The 18,285-nt window shown below is 36.6% G+C and overlaps 1 protein-coding gene across 3 annotated transcripts in view; it reads right to left on the minus strand.

The window, feature by feature from the left end:
- Positions 1-18,285, minus strand: part of EDIL3 (EGF like repeats and discoidin domains 3) — a 259,990-nt gene that overhangs the window by 117,417 nt on the left and 124,288 nt on the right. For 2 of the 3 annotated variants that reach the window (XM_064438131.1, XM_064438133.1), the window contains one exon: positions 11,953-12,081. The exons of the other annotated variant lie outside the window; for it this stretch is intronic. In XM_064438131.1, coding sequence (XP_064294201.1) covers positions 11,953-12,081 — 129 coding nt within the window. The remainder of the gene's footprint in view (positions 1-11,952; positions 12,082-18,285) is intronic. 3 annotated transcript variants of the gene reach the window in all.

The raw sequence follows: 18,285 nt of genomic DNA on the forward strand, positions 1-18,285 counted from the left end.
GAAAATAGAAAGGATGAGAAAAGAGTAGACTAATTTCTCTATAGCAATGAAAACTACTGGTATTGGAAGAGAATACCACTTTTAAATAAACTCTAAAAACTCATGAGAGTAACGACTGTATGCATTAACAGCTCTGCTGCATACACAAAAGGATCACAGAGAACACATTTTCAGAACGAAAAAACCAGACTTGTGTTGAGTATAAAATGAAATCTGACATTACAAAACTTACCTATTATTTGCAGGTAAATAGCAATTTAAATTATCTTTTACGGAGTAATGCATACACATCTGGACTGCGCAATGTCAATTCACTGCCAATGCCTTGTTGTAAGGGGGCTGTTCCTGAATGCTATAATTTTTGCTCAGTCATGGCCAAGCACAGACCCCAACAGAAGTCTTTCTGAGATGATAAGCATCTACTGATGGCTAGAGTCACAGAAGCTCTGTGCACTTGGGCAGAAGAGTGCCACAGTAAGAATTAATAAGCTCCTCTGGAGCTCCTAAGGAATATCTTTGTTCTCATTAACAGCAGTCACCAAAAGGGGGTGTATCAGTTTCAGTACTGTATCTAATATGTTAGAAATGGAGAGCTGCCAGTTCAACCTTTTATGTCCCTTGCATGTTCCTGTCTCCCCAGTTCTCTAGGACCTAGCAGTTGTGTAGGTACAATCAGGGATCTGATACCACTGAAAATCCTTTCTTGTGGTTGGGTTGTACACTTCCAGACAACCTGGCAAGATGATTCAGACTGAAGTCTGATGGAGATATATTCTCAGGGAAGATGGGCACCATCACTTCTGGCAGTGCAATCACATTACAGGATTAAACAAACTTCAGGCCAGATCATGAGACTGCAGAGAAGCAAGTCCCTCTTGTGATATCAGACATCAACTAGTCATAAGAAAAGGAAGATAAACAAGATCTTATAATTGTTTCCAGTGTATTCGGAGAAAAAATGTAGGCACAGATAGGTTACATCTACATTTGAAGTAGTGTGGTCTTACAGAACCAGAGTTGCAGAGTGAAATGATTAGAGCTGAGGACCCAGCATCTGCATGTCCCTACATATATCTCAGGGATTTTTTTCTCTGTACAAGTTCTAGGCTGGCTGGGTGGAAGGAATGCCCGTTTACCCACTGAAATATTTTATGCCACTTCCTGTAAATGAAGAATTCTAGACTACCAGACTATTTTTTAGATTATTTTCATCTCAAAGCACAAGAGCACAGTTCTTGTGCTCTGAGACTGCTGTCACATGAAGCAAAGCACAGTAACTGGAGATGATCAAGAGATTTTTTTAAAAAATGCACTCCTGATTCAAACTAAAAACACTCATCTAGATGCCCTACAGAAATAATGGTGTTATTTAACACATCAGTATAAATGCAAGCTAGAAGAATATCCTGTGTATTCATATGCAAATGTGACAGCGCCATGAGTTTTGCTTGAGATATACAAAGGGAATACATTTGTAATGCAGATTGCTATATACTATTAGGTTATTACCTCATTATATTGAGCTTCAAGTCCAAGTACCGTTTTTTCAAGTTTTGCACACATAGGTAATGAGTCTGACGCTATATTCTCTCCCTCTTTATACCACCTACTTACAAAGAAACCCACTGATCTCAAAAGTGTATCCACATTAATAAATATTGCTTATAATTTCAAAAGAGTAGCTAAAGTACTGAATGTATTCCTGGATCTTCCTTCTAAAAAGTTTTTTGGTTTCTTCAAACTGTTCACTGGGTCTGTGGCATAAAAACAACACCTGATGACTAAATTTTTTTCTTTCTTTTTTAGAAAAATTGCCATGTGATTTGTTCAAGTTCTAAACATTAAAGTGAGTCATATAATTTTTAACTAGCTCAATAAAAAATGGAAATACTAATATTCTGTATAGTAATAAGGAATTGCACAGCCTTATGCCAGCATGAGTTCCTAGCACAAATACAATGTTTTACTTCTACATTGTTGACACACCTACACACAGAGATGGTTGAATACCGTAGTTCTAACAGCAGCAGAACAATAAAAAGGAAAAACAAGAAAAAAAAACCAAGAAAAAATTTCAAACCTCATCTTTTTTTCTAACAGCTGCATCCTACACAGATGGACCAGACCGTGCCACTCTGTGACAAAATTCTAAATGATAAGTTTTGTCTCATTAAATAATGAGATTTCATTTCAAGATTTCATTTATCTTAATTATCTTTCTCACAGAAATGTGCTGGTATATCTGTAATGAATCTGTGAGCGCAAAAAAGACTGAAAGCAATCCTTCCTTTGAAGCTGTGGTGTGGCTGTGTTGATCCTAAAACATCACAATGGCTGACATTGTCTTATAATTTCCTGTGTCTTCCTAAATGGGCATAAAAAGCGAGGAGAAAGAACAGAGGAAAAATTATTTGTTCACTTCTCGTTTTCCTGTGTTCTTCCTCGAAATATCCATAATTCTGTCGTTGTTCATCGATTCTTCTCGTGTGTGGGATTCAGTGCACCCTCAGCAGGACTGCAGAAGACACCAAGCTGAATGGTGTAGCTGACATGCGTGAGGGACAGGATGGCATCCAGAGGGACCTGGACAGGCTGAGGGAGTGGGTCCATGTGAATCTCATGAAGTTCAACAAGGCCAAGTGCAAGGTCCTGCACCTGGGTCAGGGCAACCTCTGGTATCAATAAAGGCTGGGGGATGAAGGGATTGAAAGCAGCCCTGTGGAGAACGACTTGGGGGTACTGATGGATGAAAAGCTGGACATGAGACAGCAATTTGTCATGGCAGCCCAGAAAGCTAATCATATGCTGGGCTACATAAAAAGAAATGTGGCCAGCAGATTGAGGGAGGTGGTTCTCCCCCTCCACTCTTGTGAGACGCCACCTGAAGGATGGCAGCCAGGTCTGGGGTCCCCAATACAAGAAAGTCATGGACCTGTTAGAGTGGATTCTCCTACACAAGAGGGCTATGAGAATGGTCAGAGGGCTGGAGCACTTCTCATATGGAGAAAGCCTAAGTGAGTTTGGGTTGTTCAGCCTGGAGAAGAGAAGGCTTCAGGGAGATATTTCAGACTTTCAATATATAAAGGGGGCTTAGAAGAAAGATGAAGAGGCATTTTTTTGCAAGGGCCTGTAGTGACAGAGCAAGAGGAAACAGTTTTAAACTGAAAGAGGGTAGATTTAGATTAGATATTAGGAAAAAAAAATACACAGTGTGGGTAGTGAGGCACTGGCACAGGTTGCCAGAGTTGTGGATGACCCATCTCTGGAAGTGTTCAAGTCCAGGTTGGATGGGTCTTTGAGCAACCTGATCTAGGTGAAAGATGTCCCTGCCCTTGACAGGGGGTTGAACTAGATGATATTTAAATATTCTTTCCAACCCAAACCATTCTATGATTCTACAGTTCTACAACCTGTATCATCTACTGGGTCAGAATGGAAAATATTAACACATTCAACAATAATTCCATACTGATATAATAATGTGATTAACACACTGTCTTAAAAATTTCTTCTTGGTGCACCTTCTTGAAGAAAAGTTGTGTAAGTGACAATTTGGGAACAGCCCAATGTTATAAGTCACTTAACCTCTCAAGGCTATGCCAAAGAAACTCATGTTCAAAGCTTTAAGCAAAGGGCTTAAGACCATACAGAAAGCCAAGGATATTTCTCGCAATAACAAACATTCTCTGACTTTTAGAAAGATGGAGTCGTATAAAGAGATGGAAAGGAGGTTCATTCACTCAGTGTATTGTTTGTCAAACTGACAAATATGAAGGTAGAAGTTTACAGTAACAGATATCAGTTAGGATGAGTAACCCTATTTAAAAGACCACACTAACAAAGAAGGTGAGTTTAGGTTTTCTGAACACTGTTATTCTATTTAAAGTCTGTTTTCCTTTCCAGAGTCTTTCTATGCCAAACCCTGGCTAAAAGAGCATTAAAAGCATTACCATGCAGAAGGCTAAGACAGAACAAAAAGAAAACAGACAATCGTCTGGCACTTCTAGAAAGCTGCCAAAACCAGAATATTGAAATTGGGAAATGAAACACAGAAAGCAAAGCAGTAAGAAATGCTTATTTTCTCAACTCATGTTCTGAAAAGGGAAGGAAAGAATAGCATTTAGATATTTTAAAATGACCTCTTCCAGTGAAGAAAACAATCCTGTACCACTTTTTGTAACAGAATTGAAATAAACATTTGTTTTTTGGTGAGTATGAAAGGGAGCCCAAAAAAGGAAAACACAAAAGAATGAAATTACACTGAGGTCCTGGATAATAGCTTTTGCTTGTTTAAATGCATAATCTTGAAGAAAACAGAAAATATTTATGTAGTAGGTACTGCATGGAATAAGGCAGTATTAAGTGACAAAGAATGAGTGTAACACATCAAGATCTACTGAATTCTTTTTGCTGCTCTTATCCAAGAGAACCTTCTACTGATGTAAACTAAGTTTGAATAATGAGTGCATCATCATGCTTTTATCTGAAATACTTTATCTGTTTAGGTATGAGATATTATGTGTAAGAAATACGAACTCCAAACTCTGGTATGATAGCTTAAGGAAAAAAATCTACCCATGAAAGTAGGAATGGAAGACACCAGATGAATCATAGTGTCCAGTTCCCTGTCTGTTAGTGAAGAACCTCATATAAGTCCTGAAACTACTCATCATTGTCTTACAGTATTTATGTTACAAATGAGTGTAGTAGCACAATCCATATATTCTTCCACATTCTTATTTTGTGAAGCCATGTAAGACCATTTACACAATGCTTGCAGAAAAGCACACTAGTTATTGAACATCTAAAAGGGAATCTATGTGGGTCTTTTGTAGAAGTGTTTTCATGCAGCATTACCAAAAATCATTGCTAGTATTTTTGGGTAATGTATTCAGGAGTATAAACAGTTATTGTCATTCTGAGGAAACCCGCTGAAAAGGTATATTATAATATTTATGTTATAAAAGAGAGAACATGTGATGTTGATATTACAATAGGATAACTTATTGAACTTAAAGAGATTATTCTTAACTCAGTATTTATTATTAATTCAAATATAAACAGGAACTTGTATGTATAAAATATCTCCATATGTTATCTTTTTAATGCAGAACATGAACAAATTTAACTTCTTTGATGATCATGCAGCAATTAATGTATTCTTTGAACATTAACTTCTTTCCACAGTAAAACAATACTAAACCTTAAGAAAGACAGTAGTTAGGGGAAGAGAGATTTGTCCTCCTACAAAATATGTTTATAATGGCTATTGACAACCTAAGTGACTTTTACACTATAGAAACACACATTTTCTTAAAAGGACCATTCATTGTATAGTTCAGTCAGTGTACAGGTCATAAGAAATCCACCCCTGTGTTCAATATGCCCATAAAACCCAAAAGCAATCGTGAAGGTCTATTTCCTCCCACTACGACATCTTATGAAAGAATCTTAGGCATCAAAGAAGGCAGCTTAATAAAAGCCTCAGCTCAACATCCAGTTCTGGTTAAAACAGGAAAAATGGAAAAGAAGCTTCCAACAAAATGATGCATAAAGAATATAGAAACTACTTTAGGGATCTTCTACTAAATAAATGGTACAGCTTTGTCTTCAGTTTAGTTGCTGTTGCAGTAATATATACCACAGAACAAAAAGGGTTTTGAGAAGGCCATGGACAAACTCTTTAAAAGTCCTGGAAAAGCTCTCATGTGAAACAGAAAAGCAAACAATTTAAACTGTTTGCATAGGAAAAAAATAAGAGGGAACATGACAAATGTATTCAAAATAATAAGTGGCATACAGAAGGCACTCAAAAGCTGCTTTTCTTCCAGTCTTACAATACACAGAGAAAGAAACATTTAAAGATGCTGAAAGACAGTAGGTTTGAAATTGAAAAGGGATTTTTTTCAATATACAGCATAATTAGACTATGAAACTGAATCTATTAGGAAGTTGTTAAGGTCAGTAATTCAACAAGAAAAAAAGCTATTAGAAGTGTGTGTGAATGAGAAGAATAAACAGTGCTACATAAGCAAATGCTAACAGAGTGAAACAAAATTGGAGAGGGTATTACACTTTCTACCTGGGATTTTTAGCCAATCTCCGGCTATTAGAGAATGAAATAAAATCCTCAAGTAGAAGCAAGTAAAGCCCCTTCTTTTCATGGTGTAGGTGTCTTGACCCCTCCCGTGCAGCATCCAGCGTTGGTCTATTAACCTGAGATTTAATACTTTTTCTCTCTGGGGTTCAGGTATTCTTATCTCAGTTACCTATTGCTTTAAGCAAGTTATTTATTTGGATTTCAAGGGAAACAAATTCTTACTTCCAATAGACAAAAAATTGTTGTCACTGTTGTTCAATTTCACCACAGATTTGTTGTGAGAAGATTAATCATCAAAACTTTCTCTGTTTTCAGCTGACAAACCCATAGTTTTTTACTTAAAGCATTTGTTTTTCCAAGCAGTTTCACACAGAATTTTTCCTGGACTTTTGTCAATGGGGCAAACTTCTGCTGTGCTCCCACTCCTGGTGGTTCTGCCATTTTTTTTCTCCACTTTTTGTCCCCTTATAGAGTTTGCATTTTAGGAACAATATTTTATTGACTTTTCTTCCAATAGCTTTAATGGCTATTTGCTTTTTTTTCTTGTTTATTAGTGATCTCTCTTAGAAATCTTTCATATTACCCACTTTCCTTTACATTTTAATTAAGCAAAATTCCAAAAGATTTCCAAGTGAGCAATGGTACATCTGCCTTCCTTCATTTCTTTATCTAAGCAAATGGTCAAGAATAGTTTTCAGATTTCAGTTCAACAATGGTTAGACATATAAGCTCCCTAAGACATACTTAGACACGTAACTTACTACTACTATACTATATAGCTTATTGCTACTACATTATATAACTTATAGGTAGTGTAGTCATTAAAACTACGCATACAGCTAATGACAATGAACCCCCCCATACAAAATAAAAACCTGGGTTAGATTTAGAACTCCCCAGGCCCAAACAGATATTAGAGGAGAAGCCATAGTGAGTGCTCATCAGAAGAAGCATGGGATGAATATCTAGTATGGTGCAACTGTGTCTACCCTAGTACATTAAATTTGCCTACTTGGTTAGGGGGCCTGCTGGCTTGGAACAAGCTGCATCTGAACAAGGTATAGCCTCCAAAACAAGACAGCTGTATGAAAACCACCTGTGGGGAATGGTTTCTGGAGTGCTCTACCACCAAACTGCAGCCAGGAATGGTTTAGCAAGAGCACTCGCTTATTGTTACATACAAAATCCATGCCACAGTATGTTCTACAGCTTCCTCACATATATTTCATCTTAGTAGCTGGGACCATTACTAGGCTTTCAAGTTGCTGGTAGATCTGAAGCTGCACATTATGCATGGCTACTGGCCCTTCCGTTTGCAGCCTCACACTTAAGGCCACTGCCCTATGGGTAGTTGCGATGATGCCTCAACGTACTACCAAAATGTGAGCTGATGCTATGCCACACGGTCTGCACCTGTGCTGTTCCCCGATACACTAATGTAGCAGATGCTAATACCAGACACCATCTATGCCAGGGAGGTAGAAAGCAGAAAACTCTATACAAACACTTGGAAAGGCTTGCTTACATTATTAAATGTGTTTGATTAATAACCTTTATTTTTCTTGGAGTGCAAGGCATTTAGTTACAGCTGACAGAGTTGATCATCCTTACAATATCAAACCACATCCAGATCAAACCCTTGAATCTGAACCCTTTGTCGTTTCAAACTTGATTTTTTCTGGTTGGATCTCTGTGTCATTTCAGTTAGTTGAGTGGCAACCAGTAACCCACACTTTGACGTACACTGTTACTAACGCTTCAGTTTCTTGTTTTTTAGAAGGCAATCTCTATCTGATAATCACAATAATGCGTATTGCCTACATCTCTCAATGTTATGGGGTTGTTGGTTTTTTTTTGTGGAAAAACTGTCCATTTCAGTATTCTAGGCATTTTCATGGATTTTGACTTGTTCTGCAGAACTGTATTTCTAGGCTGTTCTAACAGATGACAGTATAACCCCTCTATATGTAGATGAAGGTATTAATTATCTGAACAGCACCTATTTGTCCAGCATTTTTGTCTGTCATACAAAGAGTGATTAGTGAGGTTGATTATGGTTTAACAACAGAAGTTGGTTCATGAATAGCAGTTGGCCTTTTTCAATAAAAGCCAAAAAGACCTCGGAAGACTGACTTGCTTGAAGTCCATGGTTAAAGAAAAGGGAATTATAATGCACCCAATGATTACATGCTTTTTTCCGGTGAGTGACAAGGCCATTTTTTTATATAGCTTTCACTCAGAGTGATCCTGAAGGAACAAAATGATTTGCTGCTCTTACATCACTGCCACAGAGTATGCCCTAGCCTTCCTGGGCATGAGTTGTATGCTATTTTCAGGAATTTAAGTGCTCTGAATTACTCTGTGGGAGAGCTGCTTTCTCAGTGTAGCAAGACCATAGGGAGATTTGCCTTGTTTCAAGCTAGTTCTTGCAAACAACTCCTCTTTCCTTGTCACTAGATACTGTCAATGGCACGTTTGAAAGCCAGATTGCCATACATTAACAGCGTGACAAACTGAAACCTGGACAGGGCTTGGGAAGAATCTTCAGACCAAGCAGATAAGCAAATGCCTCTTAATAATGGAGGAATATTTACAGAATATACTGTTATTGGGTATCACCACAAAAATCTGGCCAGCTTTCTACCTGAGGCAGACTCTCCTATGCAAACATTGATTAGTTTCTGAGCCCTGAAATGGGAAATTTTGTTTCCTTTCTTGCCACTGGTGAATTAGGGTATTTTCAGACAACCACTGCCAATTACTATCAGTTTTGCAATAAATCTAGTATATACAATCAGTGAAATTGCTAATGAACTCTTCAATAATTTACATATTAATTATTTACTTGGGTAAAAAGTCAAGAAATCTCAGAAATACTGACAGGTTCTTTGTTGATTCAAATGACCAGCTTTGGGAATGTATCTCAATGGCAAAATCAATCACCTATGTTAATTGATTTAGTGACAGAATATTAGACATGGAAGAAATCTAAGGTAAAAAAATTTGTACAAGACAAGTATAATGTGATTTTTTAAAATTTTAACAGTTTAGATGAAGATACCTGCCTTGCAATGAGGTAATTTTAATTTACCTTTTTATGATGGAACTACTTTGGCAGACTTCTTAAATGATTTACAGTGAATTCAGAATTTAACTGCTAAACTTTATGAAGCAGAAGAATTTCTGTCAAAGAAACTTTGTGAATTGAGCTAAAGGGATATCATATGAAAGAGCTATATTAAGTCCACCACTGAAAGTCCCATACTTCTTCCTGATTGCAGAGACTTCCTCCACTGCTTCTCATAGCTGACAACCTTAGAGACCCTCTGAACACCTATATATTGTATATGATTTATTATCACACCTTAAATCAGATTATCTGAAAAGGACTGAATTTCTTTCTCCTCCAAAGAGTAACTGTTCATATAAACTTGTCTTATCTTAAATGGCTTTAGCTGATGTCTTGGGTTCTGGTCTATCCACAATGAATCTGAATCACCCATGTCAGAGCTCTGCTTTATACTGAAGTTGGTATAAATACACTTTGTGGATTATCAGGATCATTAGCTAACTGTTATATACCTGAATAATTTTAAAACGATACGGGGGACCCAGAAAACAACTACAATGAATGGTTCCATAGTGTACAATTGTATGGTTTTTTCACGAATTAGGTAACAACAGACGATATTTTCCAGACAGCACATGTTAAGCATACTTTCACTTGATGAAACTTTGTGGTGTTATTCACTTCATTGCACCCTTAACAAAGGTCACCTCTTTGACATTTAATGGTAGGACAAGCATTGTGTGTCACATGTTGACTACATGAGTGGTCTCATGACGGAGGGTGCCTGAGAATGCTAGGCCACATGACAATGTTTTCACACAAGCTCCTCCGTATGACTGGACACCAATGGCACACAGAAGCAGTCTGCCTGTACCCTCACTTACAGAAGTCACAGGGATGAAGGTACAGCTTCCTTTCTTTCCACTCTCCAATGACTTTTGCTTCACTTATCAGGTGGCAGGATTATATAAAGTGTATGTAAGCATAAGGAACACGTTTGGGAAGCGCAAGCTACTGCACTTACAATTCAGCCTGGGTACAATTTTTAAGCTGGTATAACTGTTGAGTTACAGCTAGACATGATCTTGCCTGCTCTCCATGTCTTGAGACTCTTGAACTCCTGGCTATATGGTTTAAAGGCTGGCAACAACTATCCTTCGCCATCATGATTACACTACATAGTCAGTCCCCCGTCTTGACTAAGCGCTGTAATGATATGACCATCAAAACAAAAGAAAGTCAGTATGACTGTTGCTGTCAGTCAGCTTCACTAGACAGCCACCCCCAGAATCAGGGCTAGACGGAACAGATACCAGAGGAGTGGATAATATCCAACGTTTCCCTGTTTCAAGTGGAAGAGGTAGACACATAAATTTACTAGACTAAGTTAGTGGGACTGCCTACGTTCCCTACGTAACTAACTGACAGAGTGTGGTCAAAGTTAATGAAATTGAATATCCATATTCAGGTCTTTGGAGACACTTTTCATTGACTATATAAGGGACATAATGAACATAAGTAGTTATTTGAGCTGGACTGTATTGGTTCCTGACAATTCAAATTATAGACAAGTATCTAAATGGACCACTTAATTAAGGTAGACTGGATTCAGCACTTATTCACTTTGATTTGAATAAGTGGATTTATCTTGTATGTGCAAATGGAACTGGATTCTTGACTCTTTGAGTTTTTAACCTTCTAACTGAGTAACAGTTGGCTTCCAAATGCATCAATAACATGAGATTTTAAGAACCATGCTGTGTTTTATTGCACAAAATAAAACACAAATTTGGCACACGAGATTCTCCTTAGGCAAGCCACTTGTTCTAAATGAGTTTTACATATGAAAAAACCCAGCTTCTATTTAAGTGACAAATAGATAATACAGACTACATTTGTAGGTTAGAACATGATCTGATCAGTCACTTGCAGATGAACATGCATAGCTCTTACTAATTGGTTTTGATCACACAGAACTTCTGTGCATTAATTCAAGAAACATAGATCTGTAATTTTCAGTATGAGCACAAAAAAGTGCAACATCTATTTACTTCTTAAAATTTTTGGTTGGTGAACTGTAGATCTTACTGTATAACACACACACACACACACACACCCCCAAGATATTACTGAAATCTCAGGATTTTTTCCATATGTGTACTTGACAGTTCTGTAACTACAGACTCTAAGACTAGGGTACTGACCTGCTCTTCCCAGTCTGACCTGAAACCGGGAAAAACTTCAAACAAATGATAATGATTAGAAAGAGGTCCAGGTACTGTATTTTAAACAGGACTAAATATACATCTAATTTAAGTCTGGAACCTCTACCCTTAAATTTAAGTATTGTGATTCAAAACATTTCTTCATAATTTATAAATGCATAGGTAAAGAAAGGTCTAGAAGACATTTATACTCACGAATTTCCTTTCAGTTATTCTTTCCACTTTTGTCTAGCATTAAACAAAACAAACCCACAAACAATTCCAACATAAGAAAAGTTCCCTACTATTTCCATTAAATCCATGTTAAATGTGGTTACCTTTCCTTACCATACTCTAGAATATGCATAGCAAATTATGCATTATTGTGTCCAGTAAGTTGGAAGTAAGGTCATTTTTTGAAGGTAATAGTAGCATTCAGTATTATTAGCTTGCTCATAATGTAAAGGCCAAACACTAATATGCTTTAGAAAACCAGATCTGATATTAATACTCAACATTGCAAGCAATAAAAAGGCTCCTATCTATACGTATAATAAAAGTTACCATGTGGAACTTACTGTGCTGGCAGTGAATCCCGTTAAATCCCTCTGGACATTTACAAACATATCCTATGAATGTGTCGCCTCGGTACGCTTCACTAATTTCACATATCCCACCATTATGACATGGATTAGGAAGGCAGGGTCCTGAGAGAGGGGAAAAAAAGGAAAAAAAGGAAAATATATATACATACAAAATAACAGCCATAATAATTTCAGTCATTTATATGCTTTCATTAAAGAAATAATATTCCTTATGTAGGCCTTCATATTCCACTAATCCACTAAAATATACCCTTCACCTTGTTCAGATAACTTGCCAGCACAGATTTTTAAGGAAAAATATGAAGCATGTCACTACTCATTAATCACAACATTATTTTTTAATGTAAGGGAAGACAGGAGACAGAGAGGCTAAATCTTGCTCCCCTATTAAAGATAACAGGCATTCTAACTTTTATACCACTGAGGAAATACGTATTAATCAAAGGTGCCTATCATGTACAGAATGACATGTACAATATCACTGAATAATCACTACATGTCAAGTTAGTAGTTTGAGGAGATCTTTGCTATGGCTTTGGGTGACTTTCTGATTATGTGACTATCTGGGCCGGCAATTAGCAGCTACTAAACCAACTAGTCCTTTTCCTTGGAATGCCTTTTTAGCATATCCACTCCAAGCTGACTTCAAAAAGGTCTTCTGACTAAATGTTTTTTTTCCCAACTAACCACATGGTAGGATACCTGAAATTAAAGCACTGAGATCTAATTTGTTAGGTCTGCAATTACTATATGTACCTTTAAATAATAGCACCTTTTGAACCGAGGTCTAAAGTTTATTCATTTAATGGCATGTGTTAAAAGCCTTTTACATGTCATTATCCTACTAAGACTACCTGTAACATACTTCCTACCTACCAGAAGAAAATACTTCAGCATTTTGATGAATTTTTTCCCAATCTTAATTTAAAGAACTGGTAATTATTGGTTGGAAAGGCTCATGTGCAAGTTTGTGTGTGAAAAGATTTGTGAGTTCAATGCAAAGTATATTTGCAACCTTTTTAATGTACACAGAAAGCTGTTAATCTTCGCTATTGAAATGCAATGTAATAATTATTACCCTACTTAAAATTGCATTTAAAAAACCAAACAAACCAAAACAGAAAATATCTTCTTCCCACAGCGTAATTTACTGACAATCAGCACTGGGAATTGAATGATTTAAACTTAAAAGAGCTACAAGTTTAATGTTTCTGAGGGTCTGCCTATTAGTTAATGTTTTCAATTACAAACCCAAATGTGACAGATGTTCACAGCAACAGCATTCATTCAGAACATCACGTTAGTGAAAACTGCACTCTCTAAGAAAATATTAACTTGCAAAGATAAAAATTAACAGAATGACAAGGATGTCAGAACACATCCCCCAGTTATAATTGCCTGGGTGGTTATAGCAATTTGAGAACCTATCCGTGTACTCATTTCTATTACAATTTACGTCAGGAGCCTATTCCAGGGCACAATCCTGCAGAAGTTATGCTTGTGCACATCATTAAACATGTGATATGTCTCACTGAACCCAGTAAATAAAAGACATGAATAGCAGCTTATTCTAAACACAATTAGTAGTAAAAAAAGGCAAAAGTCATGAAGATGAAAAGGAGGAGACTGGCTATAGCCTTTTTTGCCTTTCCCTATCCACATTCTGCATCACACTTTAAATATAAGAGTAGACTACATTCTTAATTCCAGACAACATATGTAACTTCTTTAACAGGCCTGGGAAGGCTCATGGCTTCCAAGTATCACAGCTTCTGTTCGAGTTATTTATCCTCTGTAATATTTTGGGGCGAAACATGTTTAATAATTTACACTTTTGGTCTCCCAAAGAATATGAGCTGTGTATTTTTTTTCAAGTCTCTATCTTAGGGCTGCAGTTTGGGGAGTACCTGCAGGTAGCCTCACATGTTAATTATTTCTATGCAAGCAGATCTCTAATCTTCCAAGAACAATAAATCTTTTAATAATTACTTTCTCATTTTGCTGGCTGCTTTCTCCATATGGCTTGTTAAGCACATGTTCAGCATACTTTCATTGATTTTCTTTAGATTTTGCATTTTCTCAGATCAGTCTAAAGCACAAAGGCTTAAAAGGTCATTTGAGGTGCACAGTAATAAATATACTGCTGCATGCCAGTACTTCTAGCTAATCTTAATCTTCTATGATGCTTTCCTACTGAAAAAACCACACCCACCAACAAAATGAACACCTTTTCTGCCTGATTGTAGTTGTTATTTGCTTACAGACTTATAATAGCAGTATTTTTAAAGTAAATGTTGAGTATTTTTGCTCTGGGTTCTTTTTTTTATTAGTAGAATCTGGTAGTTCAAAAAGTGATTTTTGAACCATCCTAATTAAATTAAACCATCCTAATTAAATGCACTAAAACTAGTAAACAACAATCATCTAATTTTCACTAGTTAACATTAATTTCCTAAAAATAACATGGGTTAGAATCATCTGTATTCTAAAGGAATGAATGATTGAAACTTTAAAACACCCATATCATCATATCTTATTTCTCCTAACTCTCCAGAGGACCATACTGTTAAGTTGCATGAACTTTCAAGCATACGATTCTTTTTTTTTTAATGAGTTTACAGGATTTGTGATGCAAGTTATGAAGGTTTGAGTGTCTTGAAGGACCTGGGCCCTAATTCTGCCATCATTCCATCACAAATGGTATGCAAGATCCAGGCACTGCTGCCAGATGATGAGAGGTCCCAACTAACTTCTACAGGGATGCATAGGCTTTTAAATAACATTGTATTGAATGCTGGATAATTAATTCCCTGACAATCTGACTAATATTCTTGGTTACCCAGATCTATAGCTGCATGTTCAAAAGCATCATTCTTTATCAAACAAACAAACAAAATTAAAAAAACAAATTTGCCAACTAATTTTCAAAAACCAGTGGACTTCAGGGATTTGGTTTTTTAAATCAACAGCAATGCAATACTTTTGTAGGTAATCTTTAAGTGGCTTCCAACACAAAGGGAACAACAACATTTGATCAATATTAATGAGCAGTGGAATTCAATAGTATGCTTTCCAGGCATTTTTATCCATGTTCATATAAAATAATGTCAACAAGATTAATTATGCACTCAAAGTAATAGATCTATTCACTTTGCTGCTCTTTTGAGTCCTTCTTTGTGCAGTTCCACTGGTACTAGTCAACATAATAAGTATAGTCCAAAGTACATCATTCTGTTATTCAACTGAAACCCCGTGCTGTTTTTGAAAAAATATTAAAAGTTAACTTAGATATCTGAGATTTTATAGATGGACGAAACAAACAAATGCATCCCAAGAGAGTTGCAAAGGGGCTCAAGGCAGAACCATGTTATCTGTTTCCTTTGTTAACAAGTACAGCCAACTGAAACTTGATAAAAATAACATCTTGTATAATGAAATAATGAAGTGGTAATTAAACATTTGAGAGAAACCATTAGTTTATCTATAGAAAGAAAAGCCAGGAAAACAAGAAAAGCATCATTTTACCAATAAGAATGTAATTTTTGACAATATTATATACACAGAATTAATTAGCCTATTCAGGAAAACTGTTACTTCATTTTGTCTTGTAGGATTTTCAAATTCTTATAGAAAGAATTGTTCAAATACCTTTCTATTTTTTTCCCCTTGACAGTCTGGAGGAAACATATTTTTTAAAATACCTAGTCTTATTTTGGGCTTTTTTCTGCATGGTCTTCAATTTTTGAGAAAAAAAGAAACAAATAAAAAAAGCCTTTAACTTTAACAATTGTAAAGCACATTTGAATAGGTATATGTGAATGACATTACCTAAAATTCTGATTATTCTTAATTATTTGGTTTTACTACAGACTGGCTTTGTCTACATGAGCAAGCCACCCAGTGCAGTGGGAAGGGGTCTGAAGAGCAAGAGGGCTGATGCTGAGGTCTTGATGCCCACACAGTGCCCTTCCTGAGAACGGGGTGGTAGAGTTACTCTGGTGGTAGACTACCTAGTCTTTGTCAAGGCCTTTTCAACTGCTTCGGTTTGTATCTGTATGTGTGAGGTATGTCACTAATTACTGTCCCCTCTAAGTGTCCAGGATGCAGATGGGAGAAGTATTATGTACCCAGTGCATTGCTGAAGAAGCACTGCAGCCCTCTTACTCCTCACCCAGCTGAGGACAGCAAGAGCCATACACGCGTGCAACCTCCCAGTGCAAACCTCCTCAGGGACAGATACAGAGCCTGTCTGAAAGGGCAGGCTGTGCAGATGGTCAGTGACACAGCTACTACATGCAAACTTTTGTACAATGCACTGAGATACATTATCAAGCAGTCTACAGATGCTTTGCCAGATATTTTCCTTATAAATCTTTACCTACAACTTAAAAATGTGACAAAGGCTGTCTCTGAAGTACAATGGCTAACAGTGGAGTTGTGTAGCATTAGCTGAGCAAAATCCAAGAAATTGTAAAGTAGTTGATTAGTGGCTTCAAGAGGAAGAAAAAACAAACGGCGTCCCCTCAATTACACTTTTCCTTATCACTCCCCAATTCAGTGATACTCATCTGTAAAATAAACCATTTCTCATGCTTCCAACAAACAATGTAAGCATTTTTTGCCAAATATAAAATCTGCTGCTGCTTTGGTGGGAAAGATGTTCAAAAATACCAGGCAGTTAGAGGTGATGTGGTTATACAAAAATTCTACATCAGTCACATCTTCCTCAAAGTCTGATTTCCCATACTCAAAAGTGTGCTTTCTGCTGTGCTAGAACAGGAAGACGTACAAAAATCAAAACCATCATTTCTTATTAAGACAAGATTAAATGAGGAATATGAAAAGCCTAAAGAGAAAGAAAAAAGAAAAATATAATCCAATGGAGTGGCACATACCAAAAAATCACATTTTTAAAAAGTAAAATTAAAGGCAGTGCAAGACAAATGTTAACACTTTTGATGGTGTCTATCTATCCATCTTCTCTTCATGTAGAAATAATGCAACTTTAATGAAAAATACTAAATTAGATATTGACCTTGATATACATCAAGATGAAGATACTGTTAGCTACAAAGCTAATTACTTCATTTATTTTGTGGCATATTACTGAAGTAGGACTCCAGCTAATGTTACTCTGATGATATACTAAGCTCCAAATCCCATCAAAACAAATATTAGAGTTATCATCAAACTAATAAAAGGTATCAAATGATTTTACATTTCATTGTAAAAGAAAAATACTCTCTAACTTCTTGCCTTCGTACCACTAGCTTTTCTTGAGTCCCTCTTAGCTCTACATGAATGTCAGTAAAATAGGGTTTTTTCCCCTCAGGTAAGTTGAAATCTTCATCAGAGATCTCTCACACCATTTTAACATCAGTAGTTAGAAGTCTTCACCTCACCTATGTTTTGAAAATACATAATACTTCAGATGCTTCCTCTGCTAAAGCAAAGTCTTCAAAATAAGCTGTGACAGAGCTCACTTAGCAAGAGCTCTGTTATTTTGAAACGAATATGTATAAAAGAAGCCACTGGCACATACAAATCCTTTCATCTTTATGGGAAGTGAAGAATTAATTTTCTTCCTGCTGCAGCTAGCAGAATTGCACAAGCTTCCCATGATGAAGTGGTTAAGGATTATCACACTGAACTAGACTCAGCGTCTAGTCAATCCAACACCCTGTCCCTGCTGCTCATCAGTTCCTGCAACCTGAGAAGAAAGCTAAAGAATCCTGCAGTGGGAATAATTAAAAACCTGGGTTAGGTATCTGAGATTAGATATTAGATATTTGAGACGAGCTGAATCTTTATATTGGACACTCTTTTCTAATACATATGTTTTCTCCATACAATTAAAAATTATGTTTATACCACCCATACAGGCACAAATGAGAGACCACATCTTTTTCAGAAGAATATTGACCCTTTTTTTCCTCATCATCCTTTTAAAAACTCAATTAAATGGATTTTTGAAAGATGTGCCCCTTCAAATATGAGCTTATAGATTTCAAAGTTCAGCAGACACAAATCCAAAGTACAACATAATCCTATTGGAAAGAGACCGTCTTCCACAGAGACACTCAAACGAGCATTCAAAACCAGCAGGAACGTCCTTACAGGTTCTGACAGAATACTGCTTTATTGCACAAAAAGGGCAGAAATATAACAAAAGCTTTTTGAGGGTCTCTGATTCTCCTCGTATTTACTACTTTGCCTGTTAGTTTAATAAGATTGTGCAAGGCTTACCTGGCACAGAGGCTGGTTTTGAATGCCACCAGCTGCGTGGCTGTGTGGGAGCCATGATAC

This window comes from Phalacrocorax carbo, chromosome Z (assembly GCF_963921805.1).
Source record: "Phalacrocorax carbo chromosome Z, bPhaCar2.1, whole genome shotgun sequence".
Classification (NCBI taxonomy): domain Eukaryota; kingdom Metazoa; phylum Chordata; class Aves; order Suliformes; family Phalacrocoracidae; genus Phalacrocorax; species Phalacrocorax carbo.